The 21598-nt window shown below is 45.9% G+C and overlaps 1 protein-coding gene across 1 annotated transcript in view; it reads left to right on the plus strand.

The window, feature by feature from the left end:
* The window catches only part of STAB2 (stabilin 2), an 805158-nt gene that overhangs the window by 222336 nt on the left and 561224 nt on the right, over positions 1-21598 (plus strand). The window contains 2 exon segments of the mRNA XM_069228991.1: positions 7787-7840; positions 9197-9277. Coding sequence (XP_069085092.1) covers positions 7787-7840; positions 9197-9277 — 135 coding nt within the window.

Consider the following 21598-nt stretch of genomic DNA (forward strand, 5'->3'; position numbering starts at 1 on the left):
ACCAGGCTGTTGACTGACGGCATCCTGGCAGTGTCAGCGGTCCGACCGTGGTGGCTCTGCCATGGTCGTGATGTGGCGGTCAGACCGCCACTTGTGGGGTAGTCCAACCACCACAGCTGCCCTGGCAGCCCTAGGTCCGCCAGGGTCGAAATGAGGCCCTAAGTGATTTGCCCAGAATCACTGGATGTCCAGCTGATGGTGAAACTCCAACCTGGTGCCCCAGTTACAAAGTCTGTAGTTCTGGCAATAACGCCACATCCTCTCCCCTGAGTGAAATATATAATCAAGTGATTAACTGGATAAAAAAACACAAAGATAGCAAATCATGTAAAAGTGCTTTGTCACTACTTGGTAACTCAGACAATATGTTCCCATTTTAGTTTTTAGAGCACTAACCATAGTTTCTATGGAAATAAGACCCTCTTATTTTTTATATTTTTTAAAGGAAATGCTTTAGCTATTAGAGTTTTGATTACATTAAGATGACGTCAGGCGTGCCACACTTTTGTAATAAATGTAGAATGTTAGCAATCTAGTTGTTCATTAGAATAACGTGGGGAGGCAGAGGCCAGGGGCACGGACTCAGAAAATTGAGGGCAGGAGGGAGGGTGCAGAGGCAACAAGTTGACCACAATGGGAAAGCAGGAGGGTCAGTGGCACCACAATGGGCCATGGAGGGCAGGGGATAGGGGTGCAGGGCAACAAACTAACCATGCAGGATAGACAAGTGAGGCTGGGGCAATATAACAGACCATTGAGGGCAGAAGGAAGAGGCAGTGGCAGTACAACCATACATGCCAACAGACCCGATTCAGGCAGGAGACTTCTGATGTTTTTAAGCCCAAAAGGTCTTTATTTTATGTCTCCAGCCTAGAATTTCCTCTTTTTCAGTGTACTCAATGGGGAAAATCAATTCCCCAGATTTCTTTTTCAGTCTCCCTCTTACGAAGTACAAAATGTTGGCAAGTATGGTACATTGGATCACAGAGGGCAGGAGGAATGGGGTAGGGACATGAAAGGAGATGGGCAGGGGCACCAAACACGCCTTAGAGGGCAGGTGTAAGGGTTTGCAGCAGCACAATACACCACACCGGGCAAGCAGAATGGCAGTGCAGCACAGCAGACCATGGAAAACAATAGAGAGGGAACAGGACCATGCACATGGACATCAGAAAACAGAGGGGAAAGAGGCAAGGGCAGCAAACTGACCATACCGGACAGACAGGAGGGTCAGTTGCAGCATAAGAGACCATGAAGGGAAGGCAAGAGGGGGCAGGGGCACAACAATGGACCAGACATGGCAGGAGGGAGGAAATAGTGGCCTGCATATGGAAAGCAGAGGGCATGGGGCAAGGGGGCAAAAGCAGCAAGCTGAGCATGGGGGGCAGGCAGGATGGGTACTGGAAGCACAACACACCTTGGAAGACAGCAGTGAGACTATAATGGTATACACTCAGACAATAGAGGGAAGGTTGGAGGGGGTCGTGGCAGCAAGCTGAAGACACAGGGAGGGTAGGAGGGGCTGTGCCAGCACAGAAGACCATGCATGGCAAGCAAAAGGGGTTGTGGCAGCACAACATGCCATTGTGGGCAAGAAGAAGCAGGCAGTGGCATGCACAATGGACTGTGGAGGACAGAAGGGAGGGGCAGGGGCTGGACACAGATAAGAGAGGGAAAGGGAAACAGCTCCACAACAGACCACGCAGGGCAGGCAGGAGGAGCAGTTGCAGTACAACAGAGCATGGAGGGCAAAAGGGAGTGGCAGCAAAATGGACCATGGAGGACAAGAGGGAGGGGATAGGGGCTTGGAACTCTGACAGGCAGGGAAGAGGTAGCAGGCACAGGCCCCAGCCATCAGATCATGCTAGGCAGGTGGGAAGGGCAGTGGCAGCTCAACGGAGTTCCTACTTAGATGATTGGCTAATAAAGCGCAGTCGTATCAGGAATCTCACGACTCAACAAGGGCTTTGTAGGAAGTTGGCTCTGTATGTGCTATTTCAAAGTAAGGAATAGCATGCACAGAGTCCAAGGGTTCCCCTTAGAGGTAAGATAGTGGCAAAAAGAGATAATACTAATGCTCTATTTTGTGGTAGTGTGGTCGAGCAGTAGGCTTATCAAAGGAGTAGTGTTAAGCATTTGTTGTACATACACACAGGCAATAAATGAGGAACACACACTCCGAAACAATTCCAGGCCAATAGGTTTTTGTTATAGAAAAATATATTTTCTTAGTTTATTTTAAGAACCACAGGTTCAAATTCTACATGTAATATCTCATTTGAAAGGTATTGCAGGTAAGTACTTTAGGAACTTGGAATAATCACAGTAGCATATATACTTTTTACATAAAACACATTTAGCTGTTTTAAAAGTGGACACAGTGCAATTTTCACGGTTCCTGGGGGAGGTAAAGTAATGTTAGTTTTTGCAGGTAAGTAAACCACCTACGGGGTTTAAGATTGGGGTCCAAGGTAGCCCACCGTTGGGGGTTCAGAGCAACCCCAAAGTCACCACACCAGCAGCTCAGGGCCGGTCAGGTGCAGAGTTCAAAGTGGTGCCCAAAACGCATAGGCTTCAATGGAGAGAAGGGGGTGCCCCGGTTCCGGTCTGCCAGCAGGTAAGTACCCGCGTCTTCGGAGGGCAGACCAGGGGGGTTTTGTAGGGCACCGGGGGGGACACAAGTCCACACAAAAAGTACACCCTCAGCAGCGCGGGGGCGGCCGGGTGCAGTGTGCAAACAAGCGTTGGGTTTCCAATGGGAGTCAATGGGAGACCAAGGGGTCTCTTCAGTGGTGCAGGCAGGCAAGGGGGGGGGGGGGGGCCTGGGCAAGGGAGAGGGCCTCCTGGGGGTCACTCCTGCACTGGAGTTCCGATCCTTTAGGTGCTGGGGGCTGCGGGTGCAGGGTCTTTTCCAGCCGTCGGGATGTTAGAGTCAGGCAGTCGCGGTCAGGGGGAGCCTCGGGATTCCCTCTGCAGGCGTCGCTGTGGGGGCTCAGGGGGGACAACTTTGGTTACTCACAGTCTCGGAGTCGCCGGAGGGTCCTCCCTGAGGTGTTGGTTCTCCACCAGTCGAGTCGGGGTCGCCGGGTGCAGTGTTGCAAGTCTCACGCTTCTTGGGGGGATTGCAGGGGTTTTTAAATCTGCTCCTCTGAAACAATGTTGCAGTCTTTTTGGAACAGGGCCGCTGTCCTCGGGAGTTTCTTGTTCCTCTTGAAGCAGGGCAGTCCTCTGAGGATTCAGAGGTCGCTGGTCCTGGGGAAAGCGTCGCTGGAGCAGGTTTCTTTGGAAGGCAGGAGACAGGCCGGTAGGACTGGGGCCAAAGCAGTTGGTGTCTCCGTCTTCTCTGCAGGGATTTTCAGCTTAGCAGTCCTCTTCTTCTTAGGTTGCAGGAATCTGAGTTCCTAGGTTCTGGGGAGTCCCTAAATACTGAATTTAGGGGGGTGTTTAGGTCTGGGAGGGCAGTAGCCAATGGCTACTGTCCTTGAGGGTGGGTACACCCTCTTTGTGCCTCCTCCCTGGGGGGGGGGCACATCCCTATTCCTATTGGGGGAATCCTCCTTCTACAAGATGGAGGATTTCTAAAAGTCAGAGTCACCTCAGCTCAGGACACCTTAGGGGCTGTGCTGACTGGCCAGTGACTCCTCCTTGTTTTTTCTCATTATCTCTCCTGGACTTGCTGCCAAAAGTGGGGGCTGGGTCCAGGGGGGCGGGCATCTCCACTAGCTGGAGTGCCCTGGGGCATTGTAACACGAAGCTTGAGCCTTTGAAGCTCACTGCTAGGTGTTACAGTTCCTGCAGGGGGGAGGAGTGAAGCACCTCCACCCAGAGCAGGCTTTGTTTCTGTCCTCAGAGAGCACAAAGGCTCTCACCGCATGGGGTCAGAAACTCGTCTCTCAGCAGCAGGCTGGCAGAGACCAGTCAGTCCTGCACTGAACAATTGGGTAAAATACAGGGGGCATCTCTAAGATGCCCTCTGTGTGCATTTTTTAATAAATCCAACACTGGCATCAGTGTGGGTTTATTATTCTGATAAGTTTGATACTAAACTTCCCAGTATTCAGTGTAGCCATAATGGAGCTGTGGAGTTCGTTTTTGACAGACTCCCAGACCATATACTCTTATGGCTACCCTGCACTTACAATGTCTAAGGTTTTGCTTAGACACTGTAGGGGCATAGCGCTCATGCACATATGCCCTCACCTGTGGTATAGTGCACCCTGCCTTAGGGCTGTAAGGCCTGCTAGAGGGGTGACTTACCTATGCCACAGGCAGTGTGAGGTTGGCATGGCACCCTGAGGGGAGTGCCATGTCGACTTAGTCATTTTCTCCCCACCAGCACACACAAGCTGGCAAGCAGTGTGTCTGTGCTGAGTGAGGGGTCCCTAGGATGGCATAAGACATGCTGCAGCACTTAGAGACCTTCCCTGGCATCTGGGCCCTTGGTACCAGGGGTACCAGTTACAAGGGACTTACCTAGGTGCCAGGGTTGTGCCAATTGTGGAAACAATGGTACATTTTAGGTGAAAGAACACTGGTGCTGGGGCCTGGTTAGCAGGGTCACAGCACACTTCTCAGTCAAGTCAGCATCAGTATCAGGCAAAAAGTGGGGGGTAACTGCAACAGGGAGCCATTTCTTTACAGGCTTGCATAGCATTATTCGATGAGCTGGGACGCACTTTGAATCGGAACAAGTCAAACAGAGTGACAACCCTTTTAGGGACAAAAATCGACACCATCAGAGACAAGGCTTTTCCTTCGAAGGAGAGGCAAGCGAGACTCATTTATCTAACAGAGTACAAAGAAAAAAGTATCTTTCTGTGCACACCTACAAGTTGCTTCTGGGGATGATGTCTTCTTGCATACAGTTAGTCCCCTTTTGTCGACTGAGAATGCGTGCCCTGAAGGAGGAACTAGATCTTCAATAGATACAGAGTGAGGGCTCATTAAAAGATTTCATCACAGTAACTCGTCAAGTGATTCAAGCGCTCCACTGGTGGAAAGACCAGTTAAACATCGCAGTCGGTCTTCCTTTCCTACCTCCTCATCCTCCGTTAGTCATTACCATGGATGCCTTCCTAGAGGGGTGGGGAGCGTATCTTCAAGACCCGCAGATCAGCGGAAAGTGGAGCAACTCCTTCTGGAAATATCACATCAGGATCCATGAGTTTAGAGTGGTTTTCCTGGTCCTGCAGGCTTTACTCCCAATGATAAAACACTCAGCGGTTCTCATAAGAACATACAATACTGCAGCAATGCATTATTTAAACAAGCAAGGGGGAACAAAATCTCTTCTCCTATCTCGTTAATCGCAGACTATTTGGAACTGGGCCATTCGGAATGGCCTCAGTCTACGAGCGGAACATCTGCCAGGAAGGCAGAACAAGACAGCAGATACTCTCAGCAGGCTGAAGTCCTCCTGTCACGAATGGGAGTTGAACCAGGAGGTGCTTGACCAAGTCTTCAGGAGGTGGGGGAAACCCAAACTGGATCTCTTTTCAGCTCCGCAGAACACCAAATGCCGCTTTTATGCAAGTTGGGTTCACCATCCGGGATCTTGGGGGAATGCGTTTTCGAAGGTATGGTACGGAATATTTGCCTACGCTTTTCCACCCATTCCCCTGATCTCAAGAGTACTTGCAAAGATCAAAAGAGAGCATTGCAGGCTCATCCTGATCGCTCCGTTTTTGCCTCGCCAACATTGGTTCTCAGAACTCCTGCTCTCAGAGACAGACCACATTCCACTGAAAGTTTCACCATAACTCTTGACAAGGAACGAGGGTCAAGTTTTACATCCGGACCTCAGACCACTCAAATTGTTGGCCTGGCTCCTTAACACAATGAGTTCGCCCCTTTAAATATTCTTTCAAAAGCCAGAGAAGATAGCACCAACAAATTGTACGCTTTAAAATCAAAAGGTTTTGTTTGTGGTGTCAGAAGGACCAGATTGATCCGCTGCTGTCTCCGCCGGAGTGAATATTGCCTTATCACCTCCATCTGGCGTCGACGGGCTTGGCGCATGCATCCATTAGGGTGCATTTGGCGGCTATATCTCGCTTCAGGCGTTCGCCGACATCGCCATCTCTTTGGTCTTCTAGATTGGTCAAACAATTCCTCAAAGGGCTCTTTTGAGCTTTTCCACCAGTAAAGCCTCCTCCACTGTCTTGGCAACTCAACACGGTTCTCTCTCAGCTTATGAAACGCCCATTTGAACCGATACATAGAGCGGATTTAAAGCACTTATCGTGGAAAGTAGTTCTTCTGTTAGCCCTTATTTCTTCTAGACAGGTCAGTGAGATCCAGGCATTGACCATTCAAGAGCCTTTCCTTCAATTTAAACAGGATAGAGTGATACTTCGTATGAACCCCAAGTTTGTTCCAAAGGTGCCATCAGACTTTCATATTATCGAACGGTTGGTTTTGAAATCTTTCTTTCTGAACCCGACATCTCTCGCGGAAAGAGCTCTGCACTCGTTGGACATCAAAAGAAATCTCTAATTTTACTTGGAAAGAACTAAGCATTTTAGAAAGACTACTCAATTGTTCATCACGTTTAGTGCCCCGAGGAAGGGACAGACCCTTTCCAAGCAGAGTATAACCAGGTCGATAGTAGCTGCTATAAACTTTTGCCATCAAGCTGCTGGTAAGCCTTTACATTCTTCGGTAAGGGCACACTCTACGAGATCCGTCTCAGCGTCCATGGTACTATTTGCAGGTGTACCCCTGCAGGACATTTGCAGAGCAGCCACCTGGAAGAGTACTCACACGTTTACGAAGCATTACTGTCTGGATGCCATCCCTAAGGGAGATGTGGCGGTTGGTTAGGCAGTCCTGAGACATCTGTTCCAGTAACGGTGAGCTCACTTTACCTCCCTCCATCCTTCTTTTCTGCTATGCATATTGCATGATTTGATCGTTATATGTTTCATTTGCATATACCTTTCATAGTATATAAATATGTATGCAAATAGATTATACTATCTTTATAGAATGTAATGCTTTCATGTTATTAGCATTAGCTCAGTGATCTCTCATTCATTTGAATGCTGTAAAGTCAATGCAATGTGCTCTGAATACTGCTTTATAGTCTGATTCAAGCATGTGAATCTATGAAAGTTCCAATATTGGAGTAAGAAAATACGTTACTTACCTGTAGGTATAGTTCTCCAGTATTGGACTCTTTCATAGATTCACATGTGACCCACCCACATCCTGGGGGAAGCTCACCTTCAATATGTTTTGTTCAACCTTTAACATACGCAGTAGTGCTTAGAAAATCTGAGGCGCTTCTCTCAGGAGGGTTTTGGAAAGTGGGGCACTCTGACTGGCTGAGGCTCAAGTTTGGTCCTTTTTGCATAATGACTTGGTTAGATTACTAAAATGTAGAGTTTTTATGTTATGGCTATTATGTCTTTGAGGACATTGCCTTTTCTAAGGTACCGGGGACTCCCATCTCAACGGCGGGGAATGATTCAAGCATGTGAATCTATGAAGGATTCCATACTGGAGAACTATAATTACAGGTAAGTAACTTATTTTCTTACAGTCCCCTTCTAACAGGAGTTAAAAGCACAGACTACTGTTCTTCCCAACTTCAAAGGTTTTCGAACACGAGGCATGGTTTTTGTCTCTGACCTCTGCAAATTTGAACATGAAACCAAGATATGCTTTCTATTCCAGTCATTGATAAGCCATGTTTTCTGAAGTTTGTATTTGTTGTAAAAACTGGCAATGGGTAAAATTCATTTTGATATTTTATTTGTATTTGTGTTCTTGTCTTTTTTAACAGGGTTCATTAAAGTTACAGGAACTTCTGAAGTACCACATTGTGCCTAGGACTCAGGTGGGTGCTATAGTGTGAATAAAATGAATATCTTATGATTTGAATCCTGATCTCCAAACCAATGACTATGTACAAACATTTAAGTATTTTAAGTGCTACAGGCATAGTGCCACCGAGCTGTGTTTTAGTAGTCTACTCGGTGGCGGTGGCTGGATGGGGCAGGTTGCACCACTTACTTTTCTGTGGCACCCTTGCATTAACATTGAATAGGTGTAAAAGTATTAGAGCAATACTCCTGAATCAGTAGGCTTTTGATCTATGACTTTATAACATATTTTCAGTTATACCTTTGTGAGCTCTTCACACGCCTTGCCACAGGGAACGGGCAACAGAAAGTATAGTGGCATGGGTAGGATGCTATTTGTAAAATAAGATTTACCTATTGATAGATACCACTGTTAGCTACAGTATTACCTTGTTTGGGATAATTAAACAGTAAAACATAAATTATATTTCAGAACCATATAACTCGATGCACTCTGAGTCTGGAGGCAGTGTACCTAAATACTGAATACATGGATGTTCCTTTATCTTAGTTTCTTTCTGATACGGTGGTGATGTATCTCCACTATGCCAATAAACCCCACCTGCCACACTCCACACCTGCTCTGACATCTGAAATTTTCAGTTTTCTATGCTGACTTCATATGTGATAATGGTGCAAAAGGAGCCCCTTGTAAGGTTTGATGTTATTGTTCATATCCCAGAGATAGGGTAATAGCTCTGTTGTAAATCGTGTGATTAAAATGGTAATCACAATATGCCTAATGCAATGCATATTTTCCTCCATTTAAAAAAATACCAGATGTAACACTTGCAGATTTATGTCCCATCTGATATGTCGTAAACTAGTTGTATTGATACCAGGTAAAATAATAGTTTAGTTGCACTTTTTATTTCTAATGATTACACCTTGCAATTCTAATGACTAGGATTGGGTGCCACTTGCTAGCTGGTAGTGGTATTTCTCTGTGTTGTTTGCCCAAGTTTAATACACTTTTACATACTTATATTTAGGCTGTTTTTTCCGTATGATGAAGTGCTGCATGCGTATGGTCAACATTTGAACAATACACAAATGAGGTGGAAATATGCAGTAATATTGATTTGTAATTTCCACACCACTTCAATTGAGTTTGGAGTTTTCCTTGACCATTAATTTTAATTGTTATTTAACAAAACACAGAATGCACTGTTTCATTAGGAGCATTGGGATACACAAAATATATCTCTTTTTGTTCCTAAAGTGGTATTGCTGATGGGCAGATTTGTTTAAATAAAAGGCCTGAAAGTTTGTGCAAACAACTTTCCTCAGATATTGCCATTTTATGTTGAAATTGTTGCTATTCTTTTTAGATCAGCGTTTCCTACATTATCCCAAGCAACAGAGTGATGACCATGGCCAGCCAATTTATCCACTTCAACACAAGTAGCAACGTAAGTCTACGGCAAGGATGTGCTTCCCACTAGGCACAGTGACTATCACCGGTTCAAATTGATACTTACGATTTAATTAAAATGTTGACTTTGATTAAACCAATATTCTATAGTGGCACTACATCAAGTTTTCTTGTAGCTTGAACAAGCTCATGTGATGGTGCATGAGAAAACGTTGAATCGTCTTTTGTAACCCTTACCAGCCAGGTATTCATTCCCTTGATGTTCCCTAGGGGTAGACTATGTTCTCTGCAGGCTACTTGGTGTAAATGGTCTTTTTGAATAATTTTATAGATTTCTCAGATGTTCACAAAGTAGATCATGTGCTGAATTCCCACCATTTTCCATGGGGCTTGGGGAATAGTCTTAATGGGGTTTGCAATTTTGTGATCAGGATGGACTTCTTTACTCTCGAGGGAGACCTCTAGATCAGACTCACTTCTCGTGTGATGCAGTGTGCTATAGATATTGGTAGAGATTCTAATTTTATTTAACCTTGTTAAGATCTGCTGGGTGATCTAGTGAAGAACTCATAAACACCCACTGTCTAACTGGAAAATGATAGCCATTGATTTCTTGAAGTGTCTTCCATAGATGACTTATATTGGCTGAAGAATTGCTTCTCGCAGTCATACAACGGTCTTTTGCTCTTGCTTCCCTAATGACAGTGGTAAACTGGCAGAGGATGCTGAATGTGGGGACTGTGAGAAAGGGCCTCATTTGACGTGGTTAGCCCTCCATTTTTGTGCCTGGTATTTGATGTGGTTTCAAACTTATTAGTGCCCAGGGCCCCTGCTAACCAAGTTCCCTGGGCCAGATGTTTTTCCCAAAACTGTTGTGATGCATTGACACAATTGGCAACACCTTTAGCTTCCACTGTAATTCCCTAGTAAATGGTAGTTAGGTACCCAGGGCATGGGGTACTGAGGGTAGGCCCCTAAGGGCAGCAGCACAGATTGTGCCACCCTCAGGAGCCAAGAATTCACGTGCACCCAGCACTGCGATTGCAGGATGAGTGTCCTGGTGCAATCCTAAAATGCAAAACTCACATGGCACACAGCATGTTTGACCTGTCCAATTCACACTGCATACAATATTAGTAATTCACCCATCTGGCAGGCTTCTAAGCCCTAAGGCAGGGTGTACTATAGTGCATGCGTGGGCATAGATGCATGAGCAATATGTCCCTACTGTGTCCTTGCTAAACCTGGGACATTGTAAGTGAACAGAGCAGCATTTAAAATGTATGTGCTAGACACTGGTCAGTACGAGTTTCACAGCTACATGTTGGCCACTCTGAACCCTGGGTTGTTTGGTATCAAACAACTCAGGACAATAAATCCAAACTGGTACCAGTATTGGATGTATTGCAAAATGTACACAGGGCCCACCTTAGATGTGACCTCTGCAAGAGCTAACTAACCCTGGCTTGGTTGCTGGCCGGTCACAACTAGCCTGCTACCACCAGACAAGATTCTGGAACCCTGGGGTGAGAGCTTTTGCTCTCTGGGTTCAGAAAACAAAGCCCTTCCTGGGCAGATGTGTTATCCCTCCTCCCCCAGGAATTTGCACAGCCCTGCCTGCAAGCTTCAAAGGGCTTCCCACCCTTGAAACGCAACCCTGAGCCTGCTGCTAGCAGCAGATGGCTGCCCCCGTTGCCAATCCCCACTTTTGAAAGGAGCAACGGTGGGAAAATGCACAAAAGACAAGAGAAGTAGCCACCCCCCACCTTCTCCACCCCTAAGATGTTGCATGCAAGGTGACCCCTCCATTTTATTTTCCTCTATCTTGCACGGTATGAAATAAGCCAATCGGGGATAGGGGAGTGACCTCTGCCCACAGGAAGTGGTCACATAGTCGGTGTAGCCTCGCTAAGGTAGATGGCCAATTGGTCACTACCAGGAACTTCCCTAAACACCCACTAAATTCAGTATTTAGTAGGCACATCTGGACCAGCAGATCAGATTCCACGGACACAAGAAGGCCAGCAACAAAGAAAACCCAAGGCTCGAGAACAGAAGTCCTGCTGCACAAAGAAAAAGGCACCAAAGCCAGCCAGGACTCGACATTCACCGCTGAGGGGTTCACTGGACATTGTATCGACTCTTCAAAACCCCAGAGGAACTCCATTCTTCTGAAAATTGCCAAGGACCTCCCTCCAGAGTGAAGGCCTCACTCCCTGCAACAAAGAAGCAATGACCAGTGAAGTCCAGTTCACTGAACGGCCTCTGACCAAGGAACAGGACAAAGCAGCCAGACCAAAATCCATTTGACAAACTCGGACAACAAACCCTGCAAGTGTGCCAAGTTTGCTGGCACTGCAACCTCCAGTAACTGAATCATGCAATAGCCAGGGGTACTGGACCCCCAATGTCAGACACCGAGAAGAAAAGTCCAGTTCGGACTCTACGCGGGCCAGAAGTAAGCTCCAGACAAGGGACTTAAGTATGCATAAGAACTGCCCCACCCTTCCTCCTCACCCCCCTCCTAAGTGGCCCTGCTGACCTGCAATCCTCACTCAAAGTTACATACCTCCAAGGGCACCTTTGCGCACAGCTCTTGGCTGACCTATCTGCTCTTCTCCCGGTCTTGTTGGCCCCTACACCAGAGAACCAGTTGTGCTCTAAGGGTCCCCCATTGCTTACGACCTCTACATTCCAAGGGGACCCAACGGACTCACCTTGAAGTTGACCTATGCAGTGCTTTTCCAAGTGTCCCCTGCCGTGGTCCTGCACAAGCTCCAAAGATATTCAGCAGCTGTTCCTGCCGGAACTGGGATCCGCCCGGACGTCTCCGGCTCCTCCACAGGACATCTTGATGACCACGACCTAAAAACAGAAGGAGACATTGGTAAAAGCATTGCCTGATTTTATCTATTTTATAATTATGTTTTAAGTTTTCTCTCATTGATTCCTATGGTGCATAATTACGCACAGAAATAAGACATTTTCTAAACTTTGAAAACTCATAACTTAGAAAGTACTTACCCTATTTTAATGATCGTGGTCTTAAATATTTGATAAAAATCTGAAGTAGTTATGTAAATTAGTCTCGAGGTATTCTTTTTTGTGCGTGTCCACATTTGTTGATACTGTGAGTACAATAAATGCTTAGCACTTCTCCAATATTGGCCTAACTGCTTGACCAAGATACCATAAAAATGGGACATTAGTTGGTCCAGTTTTTACCTCTGTAAACCAGGGTGAGGTTTCTTGGACTCTGCACAGTGCATATCACTTTTGTATGCTATTTAGAGAGCCATCCTCGTACAGAGGCAGAACACAAATGTCATCCCCATTTTCGCAATAAGTAAGTACTACCCTCTGCATAGTGAGTTAGAGCAGTTCTTCTCAGGGAAGTTTGAAAAAATGCAGGTCTCTGCAATGCGCTTTATTGCATAATGAGAATTTGTCAACTATACAAATATTTCTGGTTGTGCCAGAATTTACAGCAGCTGCAAATCATGTACATCCCAGTTGGAAAATGGTGCACAGCAGTAGATGTATAGCAGTTTCCAGTACCACGGAAACAACATTAATTATTTAATAAATTGGCCACTGTTTTGTTGGAAAAAAAACAGAAATTGTATGTCAGGAGGAATAAACATTCTGTTTGAGGAGATGTAAATCCCATTATTGCTGGTTTGCCCAAAAAAAGATTTCTAGTGGGGCTGCTGCTATTATCCTGCATAGTCCTACAACCGTGTGCCAAGGTATTTTGCAATGCATCTGAGTAGTGCAGAGTGTTCCCAGTAATATGATGAGGATGCTCAAATGTTCCAGTGTGTTCCTAATAATATATTATATAATGTGCCAGCCTAATAGGAATGTCACTCGAACTTGCCACCGTTCTCTAATGAATGGCATAAAATTGAGCAGAGCTTTCGGGAGCAAACTGAGATAGAGGGTTGTTTGTCCCTAAGAATTATTTGTTTAGAAGTCTCCTGATTGTAGTCAAGGGCACATCCATTACAGCATTCAGAGTGGAGATACCACTGGATACTACTAATAAGTAAACTTAAATTTCTAGAATAATGGATGAATCTTGAGACATTGCCTTATAGGGAAGCAATATAGGCTTGTGAAAGCAGGACAGGTTTGGTGAGAAAGGGTGAACAGACCTTCTCAAGATGGATTGCATGCATTTTTGGAATACCCTAGTGGTGCATTGGGTTCTGACCCAGCAGTACACCATTATTTTTTGCTCTTTTGATCACCCTTTTTTTGGACTTTTTACTGTGGGTAAGCCTCATTACCAGTGTCTTACCCACAGTGATCACATGGGAAACTGACTGTGCGTGTTTACCACCAATGCCCGCCTTTTAAGTTAAGGCTGCTGCGGCACAACAACGGTGAGGGACACATGGCTGGGTACACACAACCATGTGTGCTCACGTCTGAGCACACGTGTGCGGGCTGCATGTGGGAGACTACTGTCGTACACAGCCCTGTAACAGTGCACGGATAGCTGGGTGCAATGGGGACTCTGCAAGTAAAAGTATCCACCTGGGATAGGCCTCATGAGAATAGTGTAGACTATTAGGGAAAAGTCAGAGTGCTTTATTGTTTTAACTATACAGGGAGTGCAGAATTATTAGGCAAATGAGTATTTTGACCACATCATCCTCTTTATGCATGTTGTCTTACTCCAAGCTGTATAGGCTCGAAAGCCTACTACCAATTAAGCATATTAGGTGATGTGCATCTCTGTAATGAGAAGGGGTGTGGTCTAATGACATCAACACCCTATATCAGGTGTGCATAATTATTAGGCAACTTCCTTTCTTTTGGCAAAATGGGTCAAAAGAAGGACTTGACAGGCTCAGAAAAGTCAAAAATAGTGAGATATCTTGCAGAGGGATGCAGCACTCTTAAAATTGCAAAGCTTCTGAAGCGTGATCATCGAACAATCAAGCGTTTCATTCAAAATAGTGAACAGGGTCGCAAGAAGCGTGTGGAAAAACCAAGGCGCAAAATAACTGCCCATGAACTGAGAAAAGTCAAGCGTGCAGCTGCCACGATGCCACTTGCCACCAGTTTGGCCATATTTCAGAGCTGCAACATCACTGGAGTGCCCAAAAGCACAAGGTGTGCAATACTCAGAGACATGGCCAAGGTAAGAAAGGCTGAAAGACGACCACCACTGAACAAGACACACAAGCTGAAACGTCAAGACTGGGCCAAGAAATATCTCAAGACTGATTTTTCTAAGGTTTTATGGACTGATGAAATGAGAGTGAGTCTTGATGGGCCAGATGGATGGGCCCGTGGCTGGATTGGTAAAGGGCAGAGAGCTCCAGTCCGACTCAGACGCCAGCAAGGTGGAGGTGGAGTACTGGTTTGGGCTGGTATCATCAAAGATGAGCTTGTGGGGCCTTTTCGGGTTGAGGATGGAGTCAAGCTCAACTCCCAGTCCTACTGCCAGTTCCTGGAAGACACCTTCTTCAAGCAGTGGTACAGGAAGAAGTCTGCATCCTTCAAGAAAAACATGATTTTCATGCAGGACAATGCTCCATCACACGCGTCCAAGTACTCCACAGCGTGGCTGGCAAGAAAGGGTATAAAAGAAGGAAATCTAATGACATGGCCTCCTTGTTCACCTGATCTGAACCCCATTGAGAACCTGTGGTCCATCATCAAATGTGAGATTTACAAGGAGGGAAAACAGTACACCTCTCTGAACAGTGTCTGGGAGGCTGTGGTTGCTGCTGCACGCAATGTTGATGGTGAACAGATCAAAACACTGACAGAATCCATGGATGGCAGGCTTTTGAGTGTCCTTGCAAAGAAAGGTGGCTATATTGGTCACTGATTTGTTTTTGAATGTCAGAAATGTATATTTGTGAATGTTGAGATGTTATATTGGTTTCACTGGTAATGATAAATAATTGAAATGGGTATATATTTTTTTTTGTTAAGTTGCCTAATAATTATGCACAGTGATAGTCACCTGCACACACAGATATCCCCCTAACATAGCTAAAACTAAAAAAAAACTAAAAACTACTTCCAAAAATATTCAGTTTTGATATTAATGAGTTTTTTGGGTTCATTGAGAACATGGTTGTTGTTCAATAATAAAATTAATCCTCAAAAATACAACTTGCCTAATAATTCTGCACTCCCTGTAGTGACACTTCATTAAACACATAGGGAGGGAACTGCCTTAGAGTGTAGTTTCCCTTTTCCTTAGCCTGGAGAGACCATTGACGACTTGAATTAGAGTGTAACCTGTGTGAGAAGATTAAATTTACCACTTCCAGAATAACTGTACATCTTGTGGGTCATTTAGAGTTTTCATATTTTCTTGGCTCAGCTCAGGATCAGAGCCCAGGCCTGTTGTCACCCTGCTGTGTCCAGTAATTAAATTTTCTCCAGCAACAGGAATAAAGCCCCCTCCCCCCACATAAAAGGAGCATTTAGCTCTACTTCTTCATGCTCCTGGGGAAAAAAGGGGTGGAGGCTGAATGCTCTGTATCAATCACCCAGCTGCCACACTGCACCAGGGATGGGTCTGCTGAAGCCCCCTGAACAAAGGAGAGTGCCCAGACAACTGGAGCCAAACCACTGGGGCCCACCTGTGAAATTATGTTGTGCAGGCTCTTGACAGTGATGTCAGTGAGGGAAGGAGCTGAGACCCCAGGAGCTGATGTGACCGGTGGCTCCTTTATGATGCCATTTTGGATTGTCCCCACATGCTGTGCAGGAGAGTTGGGATAGGGGGTGGAGAGGTGATGTGACACCCCAGGATTGGCTAGGGGTGCCTATCATCTGGAACCTTCTTCTCCCCTTTATAAACTCTTGCACAAGGGGAAGGCTCTCTCTTGCCTGCAAACGTTCTACCTGCTTCCCTTCTGGATCCTGCAATTGCCATGGATAACTGGAAGAAGGAACCCTCTGACCCCAACTCCGCACCCAGGACTCTGTCCAGTTAACCCCAGGACCATTCGGTCTCCCCAATGGCCAGTGAAGCTGGCCACCTTACTCCCCTTGAGGACCAATTGGAGGAAGCCCTGAACTTTTCTATGCCCACCAACAAATCCACTAAGGATTTCTTGTTCAGTGAGATCATAGTTCAATAAATTGATAACATTGACATTCCCAGCTATTATACAATTCAAAAGGTTCCCCACCCTCCATTACTTCATTTGATTGTGTGAAACTGATCTTGTCATTATCCCCTCCGTTGTTATGGGACCTTTTCTGTCATTTACCCCTCCTGGACTACTTACATCTGTTGCCCTTTTTATAAAGTTCTGTCTTGTACCCTTTTAATAACGTTGTAGTTCCACCAAAACAGAATTAGGTGCAGGGCGCTAAGAGAACCACTAGGAGTAAAATGAGACCAGGATCATTCACATCAGCCCATTAGGGCCCTGGTTATGGCATTTTAAGTTTTGGTGACCTTTGACTTTCTCTGCCACCGAGCGCCTGGTGCTCCGCTGCAAGCTGGTAAAATCTCCTTGAAGTGGGCCAGGACCGTGGGGATAGTACAGGAAAGCGAAATCTATTTTGTTGAGGGCCCTCTCCCCATGTTCCTAACTCGCCCAGGGACCCCATCCCCTCGAAAGACTCTTTTTGCAGGGGCCAGGACCCAATCCCTGACCCCTGGGTGCATGTAATAATGGGGAAGGGCCATTGTGCTTCCCCAGGAGGAAGCAGGAGGGGCTCAGGACCCCATCTCTGGGCCCCAGGTAGCAGCCCCAACACCACCCGTCTGCTTGCTAGAGCAGGCAGACATGCAAGGGGACTGCCGGCTCCCGGGACAACACTGCAACATGTGGATGTGCTGCTAGCATGGGGAGCCGTCAAGGGCAGGCATGGGTGGGCTCCATGAGCTGCCCTCCACCGGTGATCATCTCTGGGGTGCCTGTGTGGCACTTGTAACATCGGCCATGGAAAAATATTAAAAACGTGGTGCAAGACTGCCTGTTACACAGAAACATCCAGGGAAAACCTCAGCGCGGCCCTCCCCAGCACAGCGGAAGAGCTGCTAGTAAAAAATTCACTGCACTCAGAGAAAACTCGCCCCATATTGCCTTGCGGTGCCTCGTGTTCAGAACAAATTGTTGCTCATATCTTCGCTTGTGGTGGCCCCAGGACGATGAGACCACCACCAAAATACTCAGCACCAAGTGCTCTTTATCCCTGTTTTGGGAGGGGGTCCCCAAAATCATCACCTTTCTCACTTTTCAATGTTTTTCTAAGCTCTGTCATGGCTGGAGCATTTACTTTACGGCTGAGGGTAGTTTGTTTTATAGGGGCCTGGTGTATGCTAACATTTTAGAAGGCCTGGAAGGCCCGAAAATGTATGCGCTGCATTCTCTAGGGGTTGAATATATGGTTACAATGTAATGCCTTTAAATGTATTTACATTGTAATGATATTGCATGGGGTTATGTCCTCTATGGGCTGAATGTATAATTACACTGCAGTTTTTTTCGCTATATTGCTTTCATGTGGTTATGCCCTCTAAGGGCAGAATATATGGGTACATCGCAATGGCCATGATAAGCCTTTAGCCAAAAAATAAGTACATAATGAGATAACGTAACTAAGTATAAAGCGGCTGAACGGGTTAAACCGCCAAGGGGACATGCTTTACCTGAAATTATATTAGCAGCAGTCTGAATGTGTTAGAAGACGCCAAAAAGGCATGTTAGAAGAGCTGTATATAGATACTGACATACAAAAGGGAAAACCACCTCCAAACAATCAGATGCCTACAACTCAGCCATTTTGAAGTGTTAGCCCATAATAATAGAGATGAAAGAAATAATAAAATTTGCCAAAATTTCCAGAAAGGGATATAGAAAGAAATAAAAGAACCAAATGTAAAGAACACTGTGTTACAAAATAAACTGATTTTCTGCAACAAACGATCCTAAACCTATGTATATATATGTTCGATGATATGTGTAGCTGCAGATACACATGCTGTGCACATCCCGCCATCTGGCATTGGGCTCAGAGTGTTACAAGTTGTTTTTCTTCGAAGAAGTCTTTTCGAGTCACGAGACCGAGGGACTCCTCCCATTTCGACTACATTGCGCATGGGCGTCGACTTCATCTTAGATTGTTTTTTTTCCGCCATCGGGTTCGGACGTGTTCCTTTTCGTTCCGTGTTTCGGGTCGGAAAGTTAGTTAGAATCTCGGAAAAAACGTCAGTATTGTTTGCGTTCGGTATCGGGTTAGTTACAACAGATCGACACCGAATTTAGAAGAGTTCCGGTGGCCCTTCGGGGTTTTTTCGATCCCCCGTCGGGGCCTGGTCGGCCCGGCCACGTGTGAATTCAAGGCTGATGGAACGGACCCCATTCCGCTTCTGTCCAAAATGCCATAACAAGTATCCGTATACGGATCAGCATCTGGTCTGTAACTTGTGCTTGTCCCCAGAGCACAAGGAAGATACTTGTGAGGCCTGTCGAGCGTTTCGGTCCAGAAAGACGTTAAGAGACCGAAGAGCCAGAAGACTGCAGATGGCATCGACGCCGACAGAACAAGAGCGTTTCGAGGAAGAAGAGGAAGCTTTCTCTATCCACGAATCGAACTCGGAAGAGCTCGAGGCCAAAGAAACGCCGAAAACCGTGAGTAAGACGTCGAAACATAAGACTCACGAGAAGTCAACAAGAGCCCAGGGGACGCCACCACCAACAGGCCATGGCTTAACCCAAAAAAGTGGTGACCGAGCCAAGGCACCGAAAAAGGGCACGCTGGTGTCGAAGTCATCCAACTCCGGTCGAGATACCGCCAGACAGCAATCTCGGACCCGAGACATCGGCTCTGAGAAATTTCGGCACCGTGACAGCGGCACCGAACAAATTCAGCACCGAGACACCACCACGCCGAAAATTACAAAGGTTTCTTCGGAGCCTAAAAAGACCTCCGAAAAAGTTTCGGTTCCGAAACATCCAGCCTCGGAGCCGAGTACAGGTTCCTATACAGAGGAACAAGTATTAGCCTCACAAATGAAAAAACATAGATTTGGAGAGGAACTTCAAGCTGTAGAGCCAGACTATACTCAAAGGAGGCTCCAAATTCATCAAGACACAGGGAAGATAACCACTCTTCCTCCAATTAAAACAAAAAGAAAACTTGCCTTTCACGAAAAGGACAAGGAGCCACAGTCAAAGGTGGCAAAGAAAACAACTCCACCACCTTCTCCACCACCATCAGTGCACACATCACCAGTAGCAACTCCTCCACTGATGCACTCACCGACTCATACTGCCATGAGTCAAGATGATCCCGATGCATGGGACCTTTACGATGCTCCAGTATCGGACAACAGCCCAGACTCGTACCCTACCAGGCCGTCCCCTCCTGAGGACAGTACATCTTACACACAGGTGATCGCAAGGGCAGCTGCTTTCCATAACGTCACCTTGCATTCAGAACCAATTGAGGATGACTTCTTGTTTAACACGCTAACCTCCACTCATAGCCAGTACCAAAGACTACCTATGCTCCCAGGAATGCTAAAACATTCAAAACAAATCTTTCAGGATCCTGTTAAAGGCCGAGCCATAACTCCAAGGGTGGAGAAAAAGTACAAGCCACCACCAACAGATCCTGTTTATATTACAACGCAGTTAACTCCAGACTCAGTAGTTGTCGGGCAGCTCGTAAGAGAGCAAACTCTCATACCTCGGGAGACGCACCACCTCCAGACAAAGAGAGTCGCAAATTTGATGCTGCGGGCAAAAGGGTTGCAGCACAAGCAGCAAACCAATGGTGCATTGCCAATTCACAAGCGCTTTTGGCAAGATATGACAGAGCTCACTGGGATGAGATGCAACATTTGATAGAACACTTACCCAAGGAGTTCCAAAAAAAAGCACAACAAGTGGTGGAAGAAGGACAAAGTATCTCTAATAATCAGATACGGTCTTCAATGGATGCAGCAGATACGGCTGCAAGGACAGTAAATACTGCAATAACAATAAGAAGGCACGCATGGCTCCGCACGTCAGGTTTCAAGCCGGAAATTCAACAAGCCGTGCTAAATATGCCATTTAATGAACAGCAGTTGTTTGGGCCGGAAGTCGACACTGCTATTGAGAATCTCAAGAAAGACACTGATACGGCAAAAGCCATGGGCGCACTCTACTCCCTGCAGAGCAGAGGCACCTTTCGCAAAACACCTTTTAGGGGAGGGTTTCGAGGACAACCTACAGAAACCACAACATCACAAACAAGGCCCACTTACCAAAGCCAATATCAGCGGGGAAGTATTCGGGGGCAATATAGAGGGGGACAATTCCAAAGAAGTAGAGGAAAATTCCAAAGCCCCAAAAGTCCTCAAAATAAGCAGTGACTCACAAGTCACACATCCCCATCACATAACACCTGTGGGGGGAAGATTAAGCCAATTTTACAAACATTGGGAGGAGATAACAACAGATACTTGGGTACTAGCAATTATCCAGCATGGTTATTGCATAGAATTTCGCGAATTCCCTCCAACAGTCCCACCGAAAACACACAGTATGTCGAAACAACATATAAATCTTCTAGGATTAGAAGTTCAAGCATTGCTCCAAAAAGAAGCAATAGAATTAGTACCAAAACAAGAACTAAACACAGGAGTTTACTCACTGTACTTTCTGATACCCAAAAAAGACAAAACTCTAAGACCTATACTAGATCTCAGAATATTAAATATATACATCAAATCAGACCATTTTCACATGGTTACATTACAAGAAGTAATCCCACTGCTCAAACAACAAGACTACATGACAACACTGGATCTAAAGGATGCATATTTCCATATACCAATACATCCTTCACACAGGAAGTACCTAAGGTTTGTATTCCAAGGGATACATTACCAATTCAAAGTGTTGCCATTCGGAATAACAACTGCGCCAAGAGTTTTTACAAAATGTCTAGCAGTAGTAGCTGCACATATCAGAAGGCAGCAAATACATGTGTTCCCGTACCTAGACGATTGGTTAATCAAAACCAACACGCAAAAACAGTGTTCACAACACACAAATTACGTCATAGAAACCCTACACAAACTAGGTTTCTCAATCAATTACTCAAAGTCACACCTTCTGCCGTGTCAAACACAGCAATACCTAGGAGCAACAATCAACACAGTAAAAGGAATTGCCACTCCAAGTCCACAAAGAGTCCAAACATTCCAAAATGTCATACAAGCCATGTATCCAAACCAAAAGATACAGGTCAAATTAGTAATGAAACTCCTAGGCATGATGTCCTCATGCATAGCCATTGTCCCAAACGCAAGGTTGCACATGCAGCCCTTACGTCAGTGCCTAGCATCACAGTGGTCACAGGCACAGGGTCAACT

The sequence above is a fragment of the Pleurodeles waltl genome, chromosome 4_1, assembly GCF_031143425.1.
Source record: "Pleurodeles waltl isolate 20211129_DDA chromosome 4_1, aPleWal1.hap1.20221129, whole genome shotgun sequence".
NCBI lineage: Eukaryota > Metazoa > Chordata > Amphibia > Caudata > Salamandridae > Pleurodeles > Pleurodeles waltl.